This window comes from Ptychodera flava, chromosome 2 (genome assembly GCF_041260155.1).
Source record: "Ptychodera flava strain L36383 chromosome 2, AS_Pfla_20210202, whole genome shotgun sequence".
In the NCBI taxonomy this organism is placed as follows: domain Eukaryota; kingdom Metazoa; phylum Hemichordata; class Enteropneusta; family Ptychoderidae; genus Ptychodera; species Ptychodera flava.
Window position 1 is genome coordinate 45,524,822 of NC_091929.1, and position 24,856 is coordinate 45,549,677.

The window sequence follows — 24,856 nt, forward strand, 5'->3', positions numbered from 1 at the left end:
TTCAAGGAACTAGGGTATCAGTTACATTTATATGGGAATGTGGGTCTATCATAGACCTGAGTGGACTGGCTGCGTTCATTTGTAGAGGTTTCAGAACTCAGATGACGTAGTGGTGCGTCACGATCCTATTGTAACGTTGCTGTTGATTCTATACATGTACACATGTATGGTTGCATTCATATGCCCCATAAAGCGACAGGAAAATATAGAATTTATCAGCTTTCCTTTGCAGCAATCTTCAAAGTACTAATTAGAAATATCACCCAATTCTCTCTTTTCACAGGCCTGAATCACTGACAGTAACAAGATCCTTTCAACTTTGATATTTAATGGGATGACCAAACACTACCGGTACCAATGCCAGACATATGTTGTGCAATTTAATGAAAAATTTTGAATTATTTTTGATGAACTTTCACCTCTGTGGAAATGTCTTCCAATCAGGCCTCTATCTCTCTACCCATGAAAACTGCCCACTATTTGCATTTATTGACACAGAGGTTACGTGATTGAAAACGATCAAATGTCTGGCCATGAAAGATATACAATGTACAGTGTCTCTGTATAAAGGGCATCATTGGGAAAGGTCAGAATTATTTCACTGAAAGCCGAGAGAAAGCTGAATCAGAGCATCAACACTGTGAATGTCACAGCGCAAATTAAACACCTGTGGACCATTACAATGAGTACCAGCAAGCCTGCATGTTCATTACTGCCTTAAAATGTCAGAAAAGTACCCCAGTTATGTTACATGTGCCATTACTTTTAATACCTGTCAATCATTAATCTGAAAAATTTCCAATTTTAGTCAGTGTGAAGTCTGATTCAAGAATTTTTCACCAAAAATGTCATCATTACTGAACTACAGGGAATCACAAATAATAATGTGCAATCTCATCTGGCCAAATCATTGTCTGAATGTCACCCTCACAAAGACGATATCACTGCTTTACACTGTGTACATGTACATCACGTATGATAAATATCGAACTTCAAAAAATGTCATTGTTTGATATAGACAAGCAAACTATATATGTACCACATCATTGCATTAAAGGGACAAAGTCGGCCATTTTTCATGAATTTTTTTTGATACAAGATACTGCCATTAATTCATTTTCGCAATGGTTTCATTTAACTTGTCTAAAACCAGGATCGAATATATGCATGGTCACCCATTTATTCAGTATCTTTCAAAATGTCAAACAATATAAGTAGTATCTCGTATCAAACAAAATTCATGAAAAATGGCCGACTTTGTCCTTTTAAATGACATGTAATCTCTTGTTATAAAATGTTTGAGACTCACTGCAACATAATCAGTAGCTAAGGTATTTGCACTTACTGAACCAGTACAGTACAAGTCCAGGCAAACATACTGGAATTTATGTACTCCCAGAGTCCCTAACCACCATCCCTCCATTCCCCCACCCACCAACTCACCCACTAAACCTAACCCCATCCCACCCCAAACCTGTATACAGTGCATGTAAAAGTTACATACACAAAAACAAAAGAAAACATATTGCTATCATAACACAGAGAGACTATTCATTTCTTTAAGAACAGTACCTTAACATTTCTGTATTGGTGTAAATTTGTACACCTGTATCATCAAAGGTCACTTCTCAATTTATTTATTTATTTAGGGGAAGGGGCCATACTGGAGAAATATAAAAAGTTCTGTGGGCATAGAAAGAAAACCTTCACTTCATAAATGTAAAGTAAATGTAAAGTACATTTTCAGTTTATCTATTCCTGTGTTCTTTTCTCTGAAACATCAGTAATACTGCTTCAGAACTGCCATGCATGTTTTGAATCCCGTTTCAATGACGTTTCTACAACATTTCTGAAGTTCAGCTGGATGTGTCCGCTGTCAAACCGATCTCTTCAAATACACAGAGTACCGTACTTCCAGCATGACAATTCCCTTCCTTTACATCACACCGCTGTGCGATGTGTGGCAAATAGCAATCTCATTGTTATGTTTTCATTTTAGCCGCCAGCCATGCCTACTGTGATACATGCAACAAATCCATTTAATGAGGCTTTACAAATGAAACTTTCCAAAATCGATTTCTTCTGCACTCTTTTCTCAGAATCTCCTTTAGTATAACCACAATTATGATTCCCTTTTGAAAGAATATTCTGAGAAAGAAATGTGATGCTCTAAATATCAAAAACAGTTTCTCCTTTATATTGTTTCCGTTTTTAGAACATGTGTAATATGCAGACATCTTTTGTACAATGAATTCATACAATGTAATGTATCGGTATATGTATTTGCTGTAGATTGTACCGGGTATGGACACAGGACACACTGTAAATAGCTCGTGTAAAAGGTAAAAACAAAAACAAGTCATCGTTGATGACACAGTCCCACTTGTTAATGGGTGCTTTGATTACAGGTCCTCAGAGAGGATAGAGTCCTCTTCATTAGGTCTGTGATAAAAATACTTTTGAATAAATTCACTTGATACATGTCTGAGTTGTAGTTCAGGACATGAAAATATCGTAATAAAATGGTCACATGGTGGCCATATTGGATCGAATCACAAAACAAATCAATGTGCATATGTATGACATAGGTCAATGTCCTTGTACCAACTTTGATTAAAATCGGTTGAAATATGCCTGAGTTATGGCTTTGTACATGAAAAAATCATAACAAAATGGCCGCACAGCAGCCATATTGGATCGTATCACAAAACAAATTTACATGCATATGTATGACATTGGTCAATCTCCTTGTACCAACTTTGAATAAATTTGCTTGATACCTGTCTGAGTTATGGTTCTGGACATGAAAAAACGTAATAAAACGGCCACACGGCGGCCATATTGGATTGCATCACAAAACAAGTCAATGTGCATGTGTATGACATAGGTCGATGTCCTTGTACCAAGTTTGAATAAAATTGGTTGAGATATGCCTGAGTTATGGCTCTGTCCATGAAAAAATCGTAACAAAATGGCCACGCGGCGGCCATATTGGATCGTATCACCAAACAAATTGATGTGCATAGCTATGACATTGGTCAATGTCCTTGTATCAACTTTGAATAAAATCTGTAGAAACATGCCTGAGTAATGGCTCTGTACATGAAAAAATCGTAATAAAATGGCCGCCTGGCAGCCATATTGGATCGTATCACAAAACAAATCGACGTGCATATGTATGACATAAGTCAATGTCCTTGTACCAATTTTGAATAAAATCGGTTGAGATATGCCTGAGTTATGGCTCTGTACATGAAAAAATCTTAACAAAATGGCCGCACGGCGGCCATATTGGATCGTATCACAAAACAAATTGACATGCATATCTATGAGATTGGTCAATGTCCTTGTACCAACTTTGAATAAAATCAGTTGAAACATGCCTGAATTATGGCTCTGTACATGAAAAAATCGTAATAAAATGGCCGCCTGGCAGCCATATTGGATCGTATCACAAAACAAATCGACGTGCATCTGTATGACATATGAAGTAATCCTTGTACCAAGTTTGAATGAAATCGCTTCAGGCATCTCTGAGATATCTGCGTGAACGGACAGACGCACGGACGCACGGACGCACGCACGCACGCACGGACGCACGCACACACGCACGGACATGACCAAACCTATAAGTCCCCCGGACGGTGTCCATGGGGACTAAAAACAACTTCACCAACTCAATCCTGGTCATTTGTTTTGATCCTTATACATGTATATATGGTAGTAGTACAAATCATCCTGTACATTTTGAACTTGTGTGCATCTCTCAAAAGCTACACAAACATGCGGAAATTTTTGCAATAAAAACTTGACCATACCTAAATAAATGCAACCAAATACACAAAAGTTTCAGTATGCTGTTGTTTTTGGTTGCTATTACCCCTTCAGAAATGATAAAAATATTAAAGCTGTTCATTCAGTTTTGACTTACATCAAATGGGGTGTAGATGATATACAGAACAGCCAACATGCTATTCATGGCTTCTTTTTATGGTCTTTTACTTTCATATTTTGGTAGTGGTGAACTTTAGACTCATAACCGGAAATATTGCTTTTGAGTGCCGCAGTCAATTTTTGTCACCGTCATAAAATGTAGCCCAGACAATTTTTTTCAGATTTTTTCCAAAGTTTTGATCAAAAACTGTAGGTAATAAAAAGTGATATCCATTCAGTGCAAAACTGTTTAAAAAATTAAAAAAACTTCATAAAAATTGGTAAAATTTTGAACTAAAATTTTGGCAGGAAAAAGCAGCACTCACAGGGTTAATAATGGCATCTTGGTACATGTATCAGATTCATCAGATGAACCAGACTTCTTAAGTTATCATTATTACGACACATACCAACATGTACTGGTATATGTATAAGCTGAAATGCATAGTAGCTGACAAGATGAATACTGGGACTTCAAAGTGATTTTGGACTAGAAGCTGCATTTTACAAATACGACTAGATAATGGAAAATACACCAAAAGTTACAGCTAATGAAACTGAAAGTCTACATTTCCCATGCTACATGGCATCTGCATATTGATGTAAACCCCTGATACATTCAATATACCGGTATAGACATTTATCATGCACAGCCATACTGTACAGCTATTCACACATTGATACTGTACCAGTAAAATTCTCAGTTTCACTTCACTTATAGCACTTTCATGACCTGAACTGTAAACACAGTGTATCTGTCTGCATGACATATCACATCGTCAGCTATGAAACCCACCTCCAAAATCATCCCCATGATAGACACTGCTATTCTTGCTGCCAACATCAACCAATGGACGGGCTTCTTCTTGGCGGTTGCGGCGAGACCTGCCTCCGGAAGAGGCACGCACTTCCTCATTGGCTAACACCATGCCAGGCGTCATGCGCTTCTCTTTCTGTTTCTTCTCAAGTAAGGCACGCTGTTTTTCGAGTTTCTGTTGTCGGAGACTTCCTGGCGAGCTTGAGCCTTCATTGTCGACGATTCCCGGCGGGGCAGATGTCCAGCCACTCTGTGAACTGGATCGATTACTGTAGAGATAAAATGAACAGTGAAACTCACAAACAATGAATAAATAAGATCTCATCCTAACTATGGTGTATTCCTTATGCAGTTACAGTGGTACCCAGTAGTTGTATATTGCAAAAGCATCCTTCAATTTTGGGGGTAACTCTCACATGTCCAACACAGGAGAGTCCGTAAACATACCAGTAAATTGCAAAGCCAGCGTTGAAAATGAACGTGATTTAGTTAAATACTGGTATGTCAATAACGCCCCTCAAATCTGCTCAAATTTTGAAACGCGCTACATGTACGGGTACATGTACTGTACAAAAAAACAAAAGACCGATATACATACAAATGCACATGTAAATAGACTAAAGTCTAGACTATTTTTTGTTGCATGGTTGTTGTTGAGGGTAGTTTTACCAGGGCCTTCCTGTCATTCTGGTACATACATTGTGTACCAGGGCTTTCTTGATATTTCATCATGTACATGTGTATTATCGGGTTAGGGTTTGGAGGAAAATGTTGTCCTTTCCTACAGTACACAGTGGGGGTTAATGTTACCAAGGGGGTCATATTGGGGTCAGTATAAGTGTTGGTGTACAGTAATAACCACTATGTGTCTGTGTCTCTGGAACTTGGTAAAAACACTGGTTGCACATAAATTTGTGATCATTCTGTCCTGTACACGGATATACATGTACCCTATCACTGTCCCTCCACTAATCATCACTGTACTTTTGTCTGAGACTAGAGTTTGAAACCAATGGCCATCATACACACAGTGAGAAAGTCTTCCAATGTACATGTACGTACTGTTTGGAAGAACTACTGTTATCACATGAAACATTAGGACAGACTTGGCAAAACATACATGTACATGTGTATTAGTATGTGGTGATTATGTGCAGGGTTAGATAGTGAACGTTCCCAGGTTACTTGTTGTTTTATTAAACTGTTTTGGGATTTTTTTTTGCAGTAGGAACTTACGGTTGGATACCACCAAAAGGGGATTATCAGGGGTGGACCGACCCTCTGTTTTTGGAACAATCTAGCAATATGTTAATAACTGTACAAAGGAATATATTTTGAAAAGAATATGCAAATTATGCATTGTTATGTAAATTGGTCGCATTTATTGTTTTCAAGGCTTGGGAGAGCACTGGATACTGTATAATACACAGATCCCAAGGACCTGAACCATTTACCCACCGGTACCAGTATCTTCCCAAACATTTGCCTTGTATACGGTGTCAACCATATTATACTGCCAGTGTATGGGAGTGAGCCCTGACAGTGTAAGAGACCTCTGAAAAGTTGGTTTCATTACACTGTAATTTTAATAGCATTGTAAATGTATATGTACGGTACACTGCATGGGGCTACAGTGCCATACAATATTTAACCTGGTACATGTACTCAGGTATGGCATTAAAATTGCTGTAGGTTATCAAAACAGTGATAAAGCAGAAATAATCTCTCCATAATATGGCTTTGAGATTGAAGAGTGTGTATGAAGTGGTGTGTTTAACAATTGGCATTTAAATTATATGAGGGGCTAGAATTTGGAAACACACTCCTTGAAAGTGTAAAAGCTCCTTCTAATATTAGGATAATCTTACTTCATTAGTCAAATGATTACATGTACCGGTAGGTTAAATCAAGGTACTGTTAACAGGGTTGCAGATTAACCATTCAATTTTGAATAGATTTCATTCAGTACTGCAGGGACAGAGTTCTGAAAGGATTAAAGAATTTTTCCATTATTCTCATTTAACCCTTTCACCAGACTGGTTTGGCCCAAATTCATTGTTATTGATGGTGATTTGTGATTGTGGATCTCTTCACAGGGGATGGGGTGGAGAGATTGAAATGTTTTCAATAAGCTACAGTCACTATCCCATTGTATCCTGGGCAATCACACTTTGTCAAAAGTATGGAATTACCGTATGTATGTACATGTACACACTAAATTCATGTTTAAAACTATTTTCAATTTTCTGGTCCATGAGAGGACACCACAGAGAAGCAAGATTAACTCTCACTTCTATTTTCAATAAATTAACACACAGAAGTTAAACCCTCTCTATGGAAGGATATGCATTTGTCACTAAATTCATGTGTAAGTAGACACACATTCTCGACATCTGGAGGCTGTGTACCAGTATACAGTATACCATAGCATATGAACTGTCAGCAGGAGGCCACAGAATTGTACTGTATGAATCGCTATTGATGTGCATAAAGGTTAAGGGTACACTGTGATATTCAAATACTTCACATCCTATTCTCAAGATTAAAATCCTGGAAAGATTTTCAACTAATGAGAACAGTTTCTGTTTGTTTGTTTACAGGTTTGTTTATCTGGTTATAATGTATGTATGTACATTGTAACCTGGAAGGTTGATTTCCCCAAAATGGAATGCTCACTTCCAGATTTCAAATTAAAATGACAGTAACAATGACAGTGGCTACAAGTAATGTAGACATACATGTATCACTGTACCCATATGCATCAATTCGTATATCACCTACATGTATGCTACATGTACAGTACCGGTATACATGTACTGTGTATTCACAGGTGAAATACATCTCCTCTACCGGTATACTGTCAGTATGCCTTTTCTGCTGTACAACATTTATTGGTTATTTGTTAATGGTACATGGAATAGCTTCACAATTATTAAAGCAGACAATTTATTACAGCCATAAAATAATGGCCAATAATTAATCTACTGAGACGTGTTTTGGCTGAAATAGAATTTAGTCATTATTATATAATTCATTTCATTAAATGGTTTAATTTCTTTCATTCAGTATTTTGTTCAATCAGATAAAATTTCTCTATGCCAGTGCATTGCAAGATTTATACCGGTATAGTCACTGATAAACTCCCATTCATTTTTATCTAACAATTTCCAAGTAGTAGATTTTTCTGATGATAGAGATTCATAGAATTGTTTTGGTTTTATCTTCAACAGACATGGAAAAGCACATAAATAATGCATATCAAATTATTTGTGTAGAGTACCTGGATTGTTGGCAAATCCAGTTATTCTCCACATTGCTTAAAGGAATATAGTTTCACAAAGTCAGGAGAGAGTTTTGATAATTCCATGGGAATCACACGTTGGGGAAATGTTACATGACATTTACCACGCAGTTCTCTGCACAAAAACAAATTTCAGCATCAGTGAAGTAAATAAACTCATTGTATGTCAGATTTGATTGTCCACAATAAATACAATTATGAACTGAAATTGCATGAAATTCAGAATTCCTGAATGACTGTTTTACGCTCTATTCTCAATAGCACAATCACTCTAGCAAGTTGTACGGAGCATTTTAATAAAATTATCACAAGGGAGAATTTGGAAAATTAAATTCAAGCACAGAGGCAATATTTCAGACTTTTCTAAATCAACGCACAAGCTAAATTCAACTCAATTCAAAGGATTTTGATATGTTTATCCTCCCAAATGTCCAAATTAATTTGCAAGAATATGTTTGTTACTAATGGACACTCTGGACTCTGGAAAGAATCCCTTCCCTGTAATAAATCAATTTGAAAACACCATTACTGATACACTGCTTACGTGACACTGTGACCCCAATTATGCTAAATGATGACGCTGATGGAGAATTGATACAAAGTTATTAGTTTCTTGATGTCTGATCGACTGATATGTATAAACTTGCAAGTGTGTTGGAGCCGACTAGAATACATCAGAATTATTATGGATGTTATAATGGAATGAGAAGAGCATTGATGGAAAATTACAGTACTGCATGAGACAACACTTTCGCATCTTTCTCACAAGCATTTACTACATGAGTATTTACATCTAGCAAATAGCTGTAACTTTTGACAATATTTTTTTTATTTTTGTTATAGAAAAATTATATATTTTATATATTTCAATATTTTTTACTCAAAATTTACATTTTTGTATACTTTTATTTATCTTTTACTCCTTGAAGTATCTTCAAATACACAGTATTTGACTTGCATGTTGCAGACACAATTAACACTGAATACTGTGTGCAATGGTATTGCTGACAAATAAATTCTAATTCACACAAAAATCCATTTGTCAACGATTTCATTGGGCATTATTCACACACAGGTTGGTGTTGACAAGTTGAACACCCAGCATTTTGAAATGATTTAACCCCTTAACCATCATGGTTTGGCCCAAACCCATTATTATCAATGGTACGTGTGGACATGTTCACTGGGAAATTAGGGGTGAACAGGGTATGCGTGCAAGTTGAACAAGAAACTATACTTAATACTGGAAACAACGTAAAAAGCAGCTGATGGAGTTTGAAAACAATATTTCTGCACAAGACTCTTCACTATTCACTAGAAACCAAAATATTGTCAATGAAACTAATTTTTAACTCATAAATAGCCACCAGTGTGTTCATGTAGCTGGCACAGATCTGTTCATTGGAAAATTATAACAATGTTTGATTGTGGCTACTGGGTAATGCCCTTGTACAGTGAATTGTTACATTCAACATGTATGGTAACTAAGCAACAAGCTACTTGCGTGGCAACATCACTGATGAATCAACATTTGAATTGATGGCTTTGGAGATAACATACCGGTGCAGGGGAGACCTTCCCTGAGCTACTTAATTATCACTTGCAAGATAAATTATTACTCAGAGCTCCTGGGAAAGAGAGTAATTTTGTCAGTGTCGTTGCTTCAACTTTTCACCTTTCTGCTCTGATGGCAGTTATATCAGGAATGTATGGAAAGTGTCCAGGAATGGTTATTGAACCCGGGTACGTGAATATGCCCAGCATCCACTGGTATGCACTGTACAATGTGCGGAGAGTTGCCTTGTGATGGGTACAGTATTGTACAAGTACATTTGCTGTGATACAGAATACACAAATCCATGCACTGAGCAATGCATTCTTTCATTGCACTGGCATACATTTAAATGCATGAATTGCACTTGTAGGATCAACAGCCATGACATTGACACTGCCATTTTGAATGTACATGTACATGTAAATGTCATGTGACAATTGAAAAGACGCTATCTGTTTTCCTCACAACTTAACTACCGCATTGCAAGTTGCAAGCCTTTCACTATATTAGTCAATGCACATGTACATTGTATTTCTGATGGTGTTGTCACTCATTCATTGAAACTACATTTGTTAAGTTTCTAATCATCTGATTTGTTAGTCTTTCACTAGATGCTCTGTTAGACAGCAGAATCAATAATGTATTGACAACAAAAACATTATTGCAAGTGGTATAACTGAACACTGAACACGTTACCGATAACATTAACTGATATACCGTACATGTATGTTGGTTGAATACATGTATATTGCAACATATTGTTGAACCATTAAGTTAAAAGTTCAGTGAATTATAGATTGCTCTAGATCAGAAATTTTGAACAACATTGATTTTTTTCAACCCTGAAAATTTTTCTTTGTTTTGTTTTGATATGATAAACAAAGGTTGTATTTCAAATCACAAATCATTGCCATGGTGACAGCACTGATACATACTCAACCAATATACATATCTCTTCTTACAGTTATAATCACGGCGGCCACTGAAACCAAATCAAAGCACTGTGGATTGAAAATTACACTACCCTGGGATTAAAATTAATGTTTAACTTCAGTTTTCCCCTCACCTTGGTTTTGTGAAAGTTGAAAATTTAATTTTTCCCTATTGAGTTTACACAAGGTACTGGTATAGTGGCCAAGTAACATTTCAAATAATATACCAGTACTAGATGAATCAATGTAAAGGTAATTTGTTTTTTCTAAATCCTAAACTTTCTACATTGATCCTGATTTTTTTTGTATGTTATGAAAGAGAATAGTTTAAATTTTTCTTTAGTAAAAATTCAGCAAAGTTGAAATCTTTCTGTTTCAAGGTACAGTGTATGTCTCACTGGTACTTTGCATCAAAATGCTGTGCAATTACTACGGGTACACATACCAGTATGACAATCAACTACCGGTACATATTATACACTGTATTTTTATATATTTTAACCCAAACAAGGGATTACGTGTGTGTGCCTGAGGGTACACGTAGGTGACCATTTGCCCAACACAAGGAGAGCAAATGGTGTCCTGTGTTTGGGCTATATACCGGTAGTGTTTATTTCATGCCTCTCTTACATAGCTTTCACTCCAATCGTTTAGGTTTATTACTAATGACAATCATATGCTCTACCGCCATGTTAGAAAAAAAATCATCAAAAAATAGAATGATTTTCATTGTTGAATAGCACACTGATACATTTAAATCACTGTTATGCTGTTTATCAATTGCACACGTTTCTAAAACACAGATTTCCTATGTAAAATATGTAATTTAAAGGTTTTTAAATTCTAAGTTGTCAAGTTGAAATTATGGTAGTTCCACTTCAATGTGCATTTGGCCAGTGACGTCATCGATAAAGTTGCATTGAATCTTTTGCTAAGTGCATGACATTCAATATGCGGGACATGTAATAATATACACATATGCTTTTAAAAAAGTTCCATTACCACATCAGCTGTACCAAAGCAATGACAATGAATTTTATCCAATTAGATTTGCATTTTCAATCTCATAATTGATGTTGGGATTAGCATTTTATTGTCTAGCAGCCTTTTGGTACATTCCAAATGCTCTTCTGTGGCAAATGGGACTTCTTTACAGGAATACAGGCGTTGACATGATTATAACCAACCCCTGCCCTGTGACAACAAACAGATTCATTTGTAAAATATTTTAACTACATGTATTTCATTATCAATAATTTGAAAAATGTATTATTTAGAGTAAATAATATGAATATTAAAATTATCATTGAAAATATTCACAGTTAAGTAAGCTCATGTAACCTTGTATTGATATGTTACAGAGATGTGATATAACGATACATGTATTTATATCAAGCAAAATTGTAGAATAGAGTCGATGAGTAACAGTGTCGTTTTGTAGAGTCTAGGTAACATAAATCTGTCACTGAATTTGAATACTGATTCGAAACACCATATTCTGTACTATACGCAAAGATATGGCAACTATTGGTAAATAAATGGGCATTTCACCCTTCCTGTAAAGTACTATTCATCTATGTGCATGTTATGTATGTGTACCGGTAATTTAAATTTGTAAATGCACCATAAATGACATCCATACCAAAATAATGCAATTCACACTGTATGATACAAATAACATTATATTGGTTGTGCAATACTGGTACATCAATGATGTATCTTCACCATTTATACAATTTTATGACAGATTAATACAAGTAAATTATATTTGATTAACTTCTGAGTCTTATTATTGATAAAAAGTTTGATTAATGTTAATTTTTAAACCAAGAAGACTCTAAAGAGACACCAAATCATACATCTACACAATGTATTCAATGGAAGGGAGATTATTGCTCTGGCAACCTATCATAATCATGATTAATTTGGCAGGGAAGCACCTGAAAAACATTCTGAATCCATCTACAGTATACGGCAGAAAAGAGAAAACTTCAAAAGCTTTTAATATTTGATTTGTTGCCGGGGCAACCAGATGAATTTCAATTCTTTAAGTCTTCAGGGTTATCAGTTTTCTGAAAAACAAGCAATGTGCCTGCCAGGAGTTTTCCCGGTTCATGTACATCGGTACAGCAATACAATATTGCAGTTGCCCCTCCCTACCCTATTTAAAACACTCTGACCCTTAAGTTCTTTCTTGTTCAAATTTTTTAACTTCTTGCATAACGCAGAAATCCTGATTTTAGAAATTGAAAAAGTTTCTGGAAAGGCGCGTTAATGGCAACACACATAATTTGTTTAGACATAAAATTGAGCTCATTGCCAAGCGCTACACTTATTCCCGTTTTGCGAAAAAGCTGGCATCATGCGAACAAGAGTGCTGAACTAAGCCAATCAACAAATCCAATTCAGACTGTTTTACATATGGTAGAATACATGTACGTCATCTGGTATTGTTCATGTTGTTCTGTAGTAATGAGTGTCGGCCTAGAACCATATTATTTCATTCCTTGACACTTAAAAAAAAAATCAAATCTACCCCTCTAGTCATTGCTGCTATATGTAAGTTACAGTAAGAGGTTTGTGTTTGACAAGGATGATTATCAAGCCAGACCTTGGTGCGATGAAAAAAACTCAGCGTCAGCCTGGGGCTGGCTACCCAGTCAAAAATCTACTGTAATTTTGATCAGCTGTACTGAACATACACCAGTCTGTTTCGTTGACAACCACGTAGTGCTGACAAAGATAATAATAATTTCAGTGATCTTTCATTATCTGACCAAAAATTTAACATGCCATTCTCTTGTTTTAAAATCTGTACTACCATGTCAATTAAATAACATTGTAAGAAGAGATTTGAAAGTTGCTGCAGAGAAACAACTTTAACTCATGTTAATAAATATAATGTATAACAAGTTGTTATGCTTTTAAAAAGAATGAATCTATGCAGAAATTGGGCAAAATTGGCCAAAAGTACCAGTATATACATGTACCGGTACAGTAGTACATGTATTTATCTTTAAATTGAGAGACAAAAAAATTTAAAACACAGTTATGCTGTCCTACATGTAAGTTTATGATTCTTTCTATGTCACTGTTAATAATATTTATGTAGCCACTGTGGAAAGCATACGCATGTATTATAATATTCCATAGTGTACCGTTTATATATAGAAATTATCTGCAGCACCGAATATGATCAATTTTTGGAAATTCACAGTTCATCCACTTAAATTATGACTTTTATAAGACACACAATGAAATAAATTTAAGCACATATGCAAGTTTATGAGCTGTACATTGAATCTCGGCAATTACCCAAAAGATCATTCAAGGGCCAATTATACTACAACCAGCAAATATATTACATGTACATCTGCAAGATCAGACTCTGTCTACTTTTGTACATTGACTTTGAATCTTTAAACTTTGATCACTGATGAAGCCTTAAAAGCTGTGTTCATCTGTAAAGATGAAAATGGCAGTTTAGTAGATACTGTAAACCTATAGATTTGACCCGACGACCTTTGATAGCTTTAAGGTCAAGTTACAAATTCAAATATCAGCATAAAATTCAAGGTCCGTACATCAGAATGACACAAACCACAAAGTATCTAATGATATACATTGTAGACTGTTAGCAAGTACAAGATACTGGGATATAAACTTCTTTTCTATTGAATTTGACCTCTTGGTGACTGATGAACTTGGCAAGAACCGTTACGCCACCTGACATAGGCAAATAATCGGGTCAGTCACAATCAGGGTGCGCTAGAGTGTGTCACTTAGGTCAAAATTTCAAGTTCATGATAACTGTCCAGTTAAATAATATGTTGAAAGGTTATGGTATGGGGCATATCTTCCTAAAATTTGGTGAAGCAAACGTCATTTTGTTTTACCACAGTGCACATTGTTTTATATGGTCGACACAGTGTCACGGACGCTACAGAAATGTTGAACATGAAACACAAATGTCATAATAAAATTTTAAACAATGATTTGTTAATGCTTTCTTATGTTATTACAATATAAAAGATGCATATTGGCATTAAAATAAGCTATACTTGGTATGATTTACTTAATTTTTCCATGAATAAACACAACCTCAAGTTTAGTGAGAAATACAACAATATTGATCATATTTTTTAATAGAACTTTCAACTTCTCTATGTCCTTCCGCTGGTATGCTGTACTTAAAGATTTTATTGTCATGAATTAACCATGCTATAGCAACAATATTAATGCCATTCAGTGTAATCAAAATGAACTTCTTTTTAAAATATTTTCTGTTCAGTATGACATGTAATTTTGTCACGGACGCTACCAAAATCAAACTTGAAAGTTAGGTCAACTTGAAATATAAAAAGCAATTAACAATCTGGTTTTTTCTTTTTCTTTTCTCCAAAACCTTTCTCTATCTAACATTTAAATTGTGAAAACTGTGTCAAAACATTGACAATTTCCTTAAATTGAACAAGAAAGCTATGGCGACTGCTGCAAAAATCAGTTGGAGTATGTGAAAAATGTCGATACCAGTAATAAACTTCAATATGTCAAAAAACACAGTTAACATTGTTTTGCCTTACTTAAAGTGTAAAACCAAGATAAAACTAGACACCCAGATCAGGCTAGAGCGACAGGTTGTTAAACTTTGACCTGTGGTCCCACAATAAAATTTGCTACAATGTATCTGACACACCACCCAAGAAATCCAAATGGCTTGCAGCTGTTCTAACACCTGTCAGGATGGGGCGCGCACACACCTAGGTGAGGCTGGAGATCAGAGACGTAGTCTGCCCAACCTTTGACCTCTGTTCTATAATATATCTGTACTCTCTGACGAGCGTTAAGTTGGCGTCATACTCATCCTCAGCCTCAGAGGTCACGCGAAAATGAAAATGAGGATGACGCTACAGCGTCAGCTTCACTGGCGTCAGATCTGATTATTCCCGAATGCGTCTGATGGAATGATAATTGTAAAAACGACTTTAAAAATGTGCTCCAAGTTTCATATCACTGTAAATGTTAATTAAAACACAGTGGTATTTGCATTTCATAAAATTTAGTTACCTCTCCTCTCAATACCCGTTTCTCACGTTATAGTTATAACGCAACATTCTTAGCCCTTATTTTCCTTAAAGTTCAAAGGTTATATGTATAATACCTTGACTTTTCAGGCCTCAAGTCATAGTTATACAGGTTAATTGTTTTATATGTCCTTTGAATAATTAGGGCTGTCATATCACCTCTCATGGTGGCGATTTTTACACATTTCGGACCATGTATACTTTTTTTGCACCAATTTTTGGAAAATCTTAACGCAAGAGTTAAGAGGATACCAACAAACACATCCGCTAATCCATGGACTGAAAATTACGAACATTTCAAAAAAACTAGTCCATATGAGATATTCTAACGATAAAATGCGAACCAGTTTTAGGATTCAAAAGAAAGTTGAGAAAGAATGGAGTTGTTATTTTCTTAAGTTATGGGCGAATTTTATCATTTATCCATCATCGGGTAGCGTATCCTCCGCAATCTTTGGATACGCCGCTGAAGCTGATGCTGAGTAGCGTCATTTTAGTGTCAGCTAGAAAGGCCACCTGAGGACGAGGATGAGGATGAGGATGACGCCGACTTTACGTTCGTACTCTCTGCCTTCATATATATGTGAAAGTGGTGGAGACAGAGTTAACACAAATGTTATTTCTTACCCCCTTGATTTTTTAAAATTCAAAATGTGATAACAAAACAATAAAATGTGGTGGTTATTTCACATTTAGATTGGCTTATAATCTGAAAAACAATGTTTGCATTTTATTGTAGCATCCGTGACATAATGAATTGAAATGGAATACACAATAATAAATGCATATACAGCACAGAATTCATTGTTCTTTTCACTAGAATTCTAATAACATATTCAATATAATTACTGCATTCTTAAAAAACACCAATCTAAGTGTTACAGTTGAGGCTCAACATAACTTTTTGAGTGTTTTATTACTTTTAAAAAAATCAATTTTGTGCAAATTTACAATTTTATGCCTTGAAGACATTTTGTAACCCAACTCCATGTATGTACACACAATACACACTAGTATTTATATGTTTCAGTGGATTAACTGCTTTAAAATGTTTTAAATAGTTATTAATTATGACTATGTAGTAAACACCGTCACGGACGCTACACCGTCACGGATGCTACATTTCCATATTTTAGGAATATTAATAGTGAACACAAGGGACAGTAATTATATAATTTGTTTATTTAAGGTAGGCACCTATTGACACTTAGGCCTGTGACATCAGATCTTTTATAACTCCTGTTGTCCTTAAGATATGAGTGTGTCACGGACGCTACAAGAAATTCCGACCACAACGATCTCCATTTTCATTTATTCACAAAACAATACAATATGCAATTTATTTTAATTTTGGTGTATAAAATGCTTGCCATGGATGTTGAGGTTGGAATTAAATTCAATATTACAATATTTTACCCATTTTTCTACATATAAACTAAAGGTATATGTACTTATGGTCACAAAACACAAAAAACATAACGATGTTACAGTTTTGGTAAAAATACCACAGTTTCTGTTCCGATGCACATAATCACATGAAATAACTTGTGAAAGAAAGATTAGGTATTCTGCAATAACATATGTAAGCTAAAAATTCCACAATTTTAACACTGTGTTCCAAAAAACATTTTGAAATTAAGTACATTTTGAAGTGAAACAGCATAACGCTACTTTTTACAGTTTTTAAAGGCATTTTTGTGGATGTACAACCAAACCTGCACAATATATGCAATATTTCTTTATGTGACCAAGTTAGATACAACTATTACTATTTATTAGAAACAAATAAGCAATATAATATCAGTCTGAATAGCAGATATATGTCCATAACGAATGAAAATCATCTAGCGCACCCTGATTGTGACTGACCCGAATGGAACACACGAAAAGTTATACCATTGAGATCTTTAACCTGAATAATGGGAAAATCGGATTCAATTTCATTTAGCATGCTGTATTGGATACCCTGTATCGAATGCAGTAATTCAAAGCACGCAATCATGCCACGGAATCCAAAGAAGAGTTGATGTCACCGATTTGAACTTTCAATAAAGACCTGAAATTATACACTTCGCCATCCCATGACCCCAAGAAATTGTCCTTGGCCTTACATTTTTCAACAAGCAAACTAATTAGCAGGGCATACAAAGTTAGTTTTTTTAGCAAATGCAGCACTCCCACAACATTTTTGAAAATTTTTGTACAGAAAGGATACAATGATTTCGCAGTCTCCTGGAACTGCTGGTATGTTGAACATACCAGGCAATATATTATCTATTTCAATCAGTGCACTCACTTTACAGCCTCCATGCAAACTGAGCTGTCATAAATTACAACGCATGTGCTCTCTATGAACGGTATTTTTTTGTAACAGGTTTCACACTAGCTAAAAGAAACAGCCAATTTGCACAGAACAAGGTCTTTCTAAATATACCTTTAGGCTGAATCTTTTCTTCCAGAGGTCTACCATACGGCTCACAGTTGATGGACCAAAACTTGAATGTACTTGAAAGTACTGATATGCTCAATTTTTGATAAACGTTGCAAATGTAAGGTTGAATGCACCTCGGGTACAAATCAAATACTTGTACCAGTATTTACAACTCTTTTCTGATCTACCACTGGTGGGAGCTCATTTTAAACTTGGGGTAAGAAAAATTTTCACTGTAGTAGTTTTTCAACAATCGCAAATTAAATTTTTTTCCCGATCGAATTAATACACAGATGGTGGCCATTTTGAATTTCACAAATCAGTAAATGTTAGGTAATTAGTTTCCTCCAGTAACAACAAACTCTGCATGGTGATCCCTGATTTTTATTCTTGAATTGGTGAAGGGATTGATGAAAGTTTCATTGAGGAAAGTTTGGGCCAAAGTTTAAGTCTTTCACTTTCAAGGTGTGTGCTACCTTAAGCTGTATTCTAGAAGTTCTATTTGATTTCATTTGTCATCTGTCGGATGCCAATAAACAGTCTGAACATTGATACAATTTTGTTAATACCTGTACATGTACTGTATCCCAGGACATAGTGTATGGTACATTGGTATACAATGTTGTATACCTGTATATACCATATATACAAACAGATGGACCATTACATCATTGGAGGGGTGTTCACAACACCAACATGCAAATTTCTTATAAACCTTTGATATTTTGCTGTATTTTACACACGCACAAATTTAACACTTTTTTACATGAATATTTTCTTTCTCAAAAAATTTCTTAGCACATTTTACTTTGCAGATTTTTTTTTTATTTTTGATTCCTCTCCTCCCAAGATCTCATACTGTTAATACCTAAACACATCTAGTTTCAGATGGCAGATTGTATGTTAATGATTGCAAACCGACTGCATGGTGCCTGCATGAACCTCTACATGTACATGTATGTGCATTTATCAAGGCTGATATTAAAATGATTAAAAAGAACTTAGAGTCACGATGAAAATCATACAAGTACTTCTTGGTCATCGCTGGTATGTGCAATGACGTACATCATCTTTGTTTTTCACTCTACACAAGGCTGTACAAAAGCTTAATAGAACTGAAATGAAATGTCATAACGTTCATCATAGGTTTCAATGCGGTGGTATTAATCAATATGACCGATGAAACATCTCCATCTCAAAGGGACAAAATTACAACTTATCAGAGTTGGAAATACCACCTTAAAGGTATACACATGCTGTCTTAATCATCAACTGTTAGGCAACTGTCACTTTTTATTTGACAAGTCACAACACAATATTGAAGCCAAAATGTCATGATATTTAACATGTAAAACATTGGTTCACAGACAAATCCCAATTATGACAGGTATCATCAACTTGGGTAAATGTACATGTACGGTACAAACATTGCAACTATGGAGGGAAAAATATGGTTTGGTCCATATCTCTGGAATAATTCAACAGATTAAATTAAGCAAAAGTTGCGGTTCACAAACAGTGCCATATGCTGATATATGTATACAATGTTAATTGGGTGCAGTTTGGAAGGAGAATGGTTTGTGAATTCAAGAATGACGGCATTGCCAAGAATTTTTGCACAGCTTCAAACTTCTAATTTCTATTCCTAAATTTTCAACATTATGTGTGCAAAGCACAGCTTGTAACTGTTATAATTCAACTTGCAATTTCTGTCAGTGTCACAAAAGATTACTGTAGTGGATTACAGACTGCTCAGTGGGACCATCCAACAATTTGTAACATTCACGTTAAACACAAGTATTCAAGCAATCTGTTTGTGTGTAGCAGGTGCTAAACCATTACAGCAGTCAATCTTAGTTAACTCCATAATAACTGTCATATATTTTTTAATTGTGTTACCACACAATACTGTACGTCATTATCCGTTTAAGTGGACAAAATGCCATGAAATCTCAAAGCAAACCGGTACTGCCACCTAGGGAGCCCCAGTACAAGACTTTCAGCAAAATGCACATCCATTTCTGTTCATCATAGACTGCTCCAAGCAGCAGTCCATTTTGACAAGCTGAAACAGTTGACAGGCCAGAAGTACATCATAAACATTCCAAAGTTGGTGTCTTGCCAACGGTTATTTGTCCCACTTGGCGTATCTTTACTACTGAAATTATGGCTGTGTTAGGCAAGTGTCTGACATACGTGTGCTCTCCTCATATTTCTTTGACAGAAACGAGGCCTAATTGCGGGATACTTTTCTCTTTCACACTTGCACGGATGAAGTTTTTACACCTTTTGTAAGGTTTTAACGGTTTCAGAATGTATGTATACAGATGTAGGGACAAAATTTACTCACCTCAGGAACAGATATTGGGACTCTCAAATTTGTACAATTGTTTTTCTGGTCTATCTCACATGGTGGCTCATTTAGAAGTTCTTGGGGTATGTTATATTTTCACAGTCTTAGTTTTGCGACAGTAGAAAATTTAATTTTCCCATACAGTTATTTTGCTTTTTATAGAACCAAATTTGTTCAATGACCCCTAATTTTATTTTTGATTTGGTAAGAGTATGGTTAAAACTTTCCATATAAGGAAAGTTTGAGCAAACATTTCAGTTTTCATTTCAGTCCCAAGGTCTGTACAATATACCACCTTAATACTTCACGTAAATTAATGCTTTCAGCCATTTTACAGAAATCAATCAGCGGCTTATGGTACTTTATATTAAAAAATAATCACATCATTATTGTGGTATAGCTTTGAACTTTTTTGTGGTGCGTGTACAATCATAAATTCAAGAGCTATGCATTGAAAGGTGATGACATCACGGCTTGTTACACAACATAATTTCATGCAACTTGACGTAGACAAGCATAATTTCATATTAAAAGAGGGAGGTACCCATTTTATACTGCAAATGCTTGTTGACAAATCCCTAGAGAGACTCTGTTCAAGGATGGTATTAAAGGATTATTACATGTACATGTAGCTCCAACTTTTGATGTATATTGTACGGGTATGCTGTATTTTCCATTTTGTAGTTTTTTTTCGGTTTGTAAAATATTGCACTTTTTTAATCTACTCCCAAATCATGTATTGAAATGCGAAGTGATCATCTCATCATCAAAGTTGATACAGGTGTAATGTCAATGATATTATTAACAACTTGTTTCAGTCAGAACTAGACTTTGTTTGTTAACAATGACATTGTACATTTCAGTGTTTTTTCGTAAGGTTCTTGAATATTGGTAAATGATTTGGGAACCCCAGTAACATTTCTGCTGTCCCCTAAATCTGATTGCATTGAAATACCAGTACCAAGGGAAACCCTGATAACATTTACCAGGGTACAGCTTTGCTAGTAAATGTACACTGTACAGTGTACTTTGGGGCAATAAAACATAACTGGTACCCGTTTTCTATGACAAAAATACTGAAACTTTTCCCAAGAGACAGCATTTGCCAATTAAATAACGTTATCATGGAAAAAAAAGCATTACAAAGAGTTTGTTCATGATCAGATAAATAACACTGATTAGAAAAAGTTTTACAATTATTAACTGAGTCAATTCTCACTATACCAGTATTTATAGTACTTTTTAGAGGTACATGTACATGTAGTATACACCTTGAAAGTGAAAGACTTAATTTTGCTCACACTTTCCTCAATGAAACTTTCAACCATTCTCTTACAAAACAAAGACTAAAAATCTGAGGCTGCTGTATAAAGTTTGGCACTAGAGAAACAAATGAACTAACGTTTTAGTGATATTTAAAATTCAAAACAACCACCACTCCTGTGTTAACACTATGGAGAAAATAAAATTGTAGGTTTTCCACAAGTGCGAGATCAGAAAAGAATTGTAAAAATTTGAGTTTGAATTTCTGCCCCCAAGATGCACTCTACTTATACAAAGATTATTTGTTGAAATAGAACACAGAGTATTGAAAGTGACGATAACATTTTTCAGATGTTTGCAGTTTTAGTTTCAAATTTGAAATATTATATTAATTAAATAATTCTGTGAGCTCCTACAAGTAGCAACAAAATTGGACATTGAAAAACACTACCAGTGTGTTTTACTCTACCTGATGGGTTAATAATACAAAATTTACAGTTATTAATTTATGTACACATGAGTATGGTGTTTAGAGTGTTAGTATATGCACTTGACTGACAACAGAAATAAAGTGTGCTTCTGTAGGTAGTAGTAGTGGGTTTTCGCTCATGACACGACACGACACGCAACACATACACACTTCACCTACCTGCTCTTCTTTCTACTAGCCATATTTAGTACACACAGGAAAGATATTCTAGATCTGTCTTACTGTTCTATACATGTAGATATAAAACACAGGACATCAACATTAACATTCACATGCAAGACAATGTGAGCACAGTTTCTACGCTACAGCCCTTGCGATAATTCAACAGCTATGTACTGATATACTGTTGGGTCATACTGAGGTGTAGAAAATAGCTGGCAGCCGACAAGAACAAACGGTCGTCAGCTAAAATTTACCAGCAGTGAAAATTATTAGGTTTAGTAACAAATCAGGACATTTTGCATAAACTTTGTGTGCTCACACACTCCCACCTGTATACTTTTATTTGCCACCCATGCATGAAACCAAATTTTCAACATCCCTAAGATGTCATCACCTTTATATGGTACACTCAACCACTTGATATTTCTTTGGTTATCTGTATTTCGTATGATGTACATGGATCTACCATCATGATTGCCTTCTGACGTACATGTACATGTTTGGTTGAGCGCACCTCAGGGTAAAATAAAATTTTCAACAAAAATTTCCTTCAAGTCACTTTGAAAGTTTTAATAATGCAAACTTCAATTTTTGAAAAGAAATCTGGGTTGTTGTGATCAGACTGGCAACAAAATTGAGGTCTTTATTTTTTCCATGCCTTAGCCTAGAGATTGGACACCAAATATTGCTAAATTTGAGGATGTTTAGGGTCTTCATCCAAAAATTTGCAAGACGACTTATCATACAGTTATTATTGTTGATTTTGAAGGTGGAGAGTTTAGAGTGGATTGTAAAAGTAGAACCAAAACTTTGGCATTTATTCTTAAATGTGTAACTAATGGTACATGTACTTCTTTTTAAAACCCCGCTCATTCACTAAGACTGTAGGCTTCTGCAAATGTTGCGTACTACAAATTGACATAACATCTGATGATCTGTGCAGTGTACATCACATGATTACATGTACGTACAGACTGGGATGTTTATCACACACTTTTTAGGCAAGCTTATAAAATCCATCTTTTCAAAAGAAACAAAAATAACCAAAACAATACCAAAGATGGTGACTGTCCCTTTTTTTCAATCACACTACAGGTACATGTGTAATATCATGTCAGTCATATATTTGCATGGCACATTTATTTCATTACAGAATCACAATGTCTGCTTTATGGTAAAGGTAAAATCGCATTTTTATGAAATTACAAAACCTTATTGTACTACTTACTGCTACTGAAAAGAATGGGTACAAAGATAATTTCTGACGGTCGCTTCCCACTAACAGCTATACAAATAGAATGGGTAATGGTATATATTGTTGTCAGATTAGATGTACTGGTATTATACCAAGAAGTGCCATGGAATACTGGACATTATTCCATGGAAATATTCAATATTTATGCATATTATTCAGATGTTATTCAAATCAATAGAGACAAATGCAAGGCTGGCAAATTATTATATATACCTGTATCAAAGGTTTGATTCCTCAGAAATGTTGAACCCAAGAATTTTATTGAGTTCAAGCGAAAGTATGAAACAGTTCTTTAAAAAGCGCTTTCTATGAGAATATTACATGTACATGTATGTTCAAGAGCAATTTATCAAAATATGGCAATACCATAACAATGTTGCAATTTGTTCATTGTTCACTGGTGATAATGATATGCATTAAGTAGATTGCAATTAAATGGTAACATCATTAAGATTATTGTCATAGAATCAATAGAAATGGAATTACATGGTGAGTAATCTACTGTACCCTGTACTCTAGACAATTAAATTAATTAAATATCGAGTTACTCTCCTTGGTTACTGTACATACCGGTATATAGTATAATGACCTGCCTTGTGGAGTTTCACTGCATGGTACATAAGTGTGTACACATATTATGTGTATTGTATGTATGTCACCATAACATGTTTAATTAAAGGTCCAGAAGAAGATATACCGGTAACTGTTGAAGATCTTTTTCACTGGTTTTGTTTTGTATGCCAATACTTGTTCTACTCCAAGCATGTTAAAATACAATATACATGTACCATTACCTACTATTTAGCCTGCCAACTTAGCATCTATCCATCTAATCCAATGTTATTGTTTATATTTGAATCCTAATCAAGATCAGAATTTACTTTTTAACGATAATAATGCAGTTCACACCTACAGACTGAGTTGACAAGATGAATACTACGTACATGTATCTCAATATATTTTGAAGAGTAGAGCAAGAAAGTGTAGTCAACATTAAAAACAAGAATTGCCAAAAAATCATCAAAAGTGACTGTTTTGTACCAGTATGCTGGTAAACATACTGGAGCTGCTGTAGTTTCCAGGAAACAGGCAAACACATTGAAGCACTTTAATATCACATATGCCTGGTACGTGAACATTCACAGAAAAAAAAACAGTGGACCAAATCTCCATAAATTTTCAAGAATTTTGCTTCTCCCTAACCACATACATGGACTGTGCACAAAATTAGTATTAGTGTAAGAATAATCTCAATCTTGCTGAGAAAATTCTTCATCAAG

At 35.1% G+C, this 24,856-nt stretch overlaps 1 protein-coding gene across 2 annotated transcripts in view; it reads right to left on the reverse strand.

Annotated features, from left to right (window-relative positions):
• Positions 1-24,856, reverse strand: part of LOC139122399 (tubby-related protein 3-like) — a 53,202-nt gene that overhangs the window by 19,317 nt on the left and 9,029 nt on the right. The window contains exons 2-3 of one of the 2 annotated variants that reach the window (XM_070687788.1): positions 22,319-22,385; positions 4,730-5,019 (exon numbers count right to left, since the gene is read on the reverse strand). In XM_070687788.1, the coding sequence (XP_070543889.1) occupies positions 4,730-5,019; positions 22,319-22,341 (313 nt within the window). In that variant the 5' untranslated portion in view covers positions 22,342-22,385. The remainder of the gene's footprint in view (positions 1-4,729; positions 5,020-22,318; positions 22,386-24,856) is intronic. The other variant, XM_070687784.1, reaches the window with a different exon arrangement.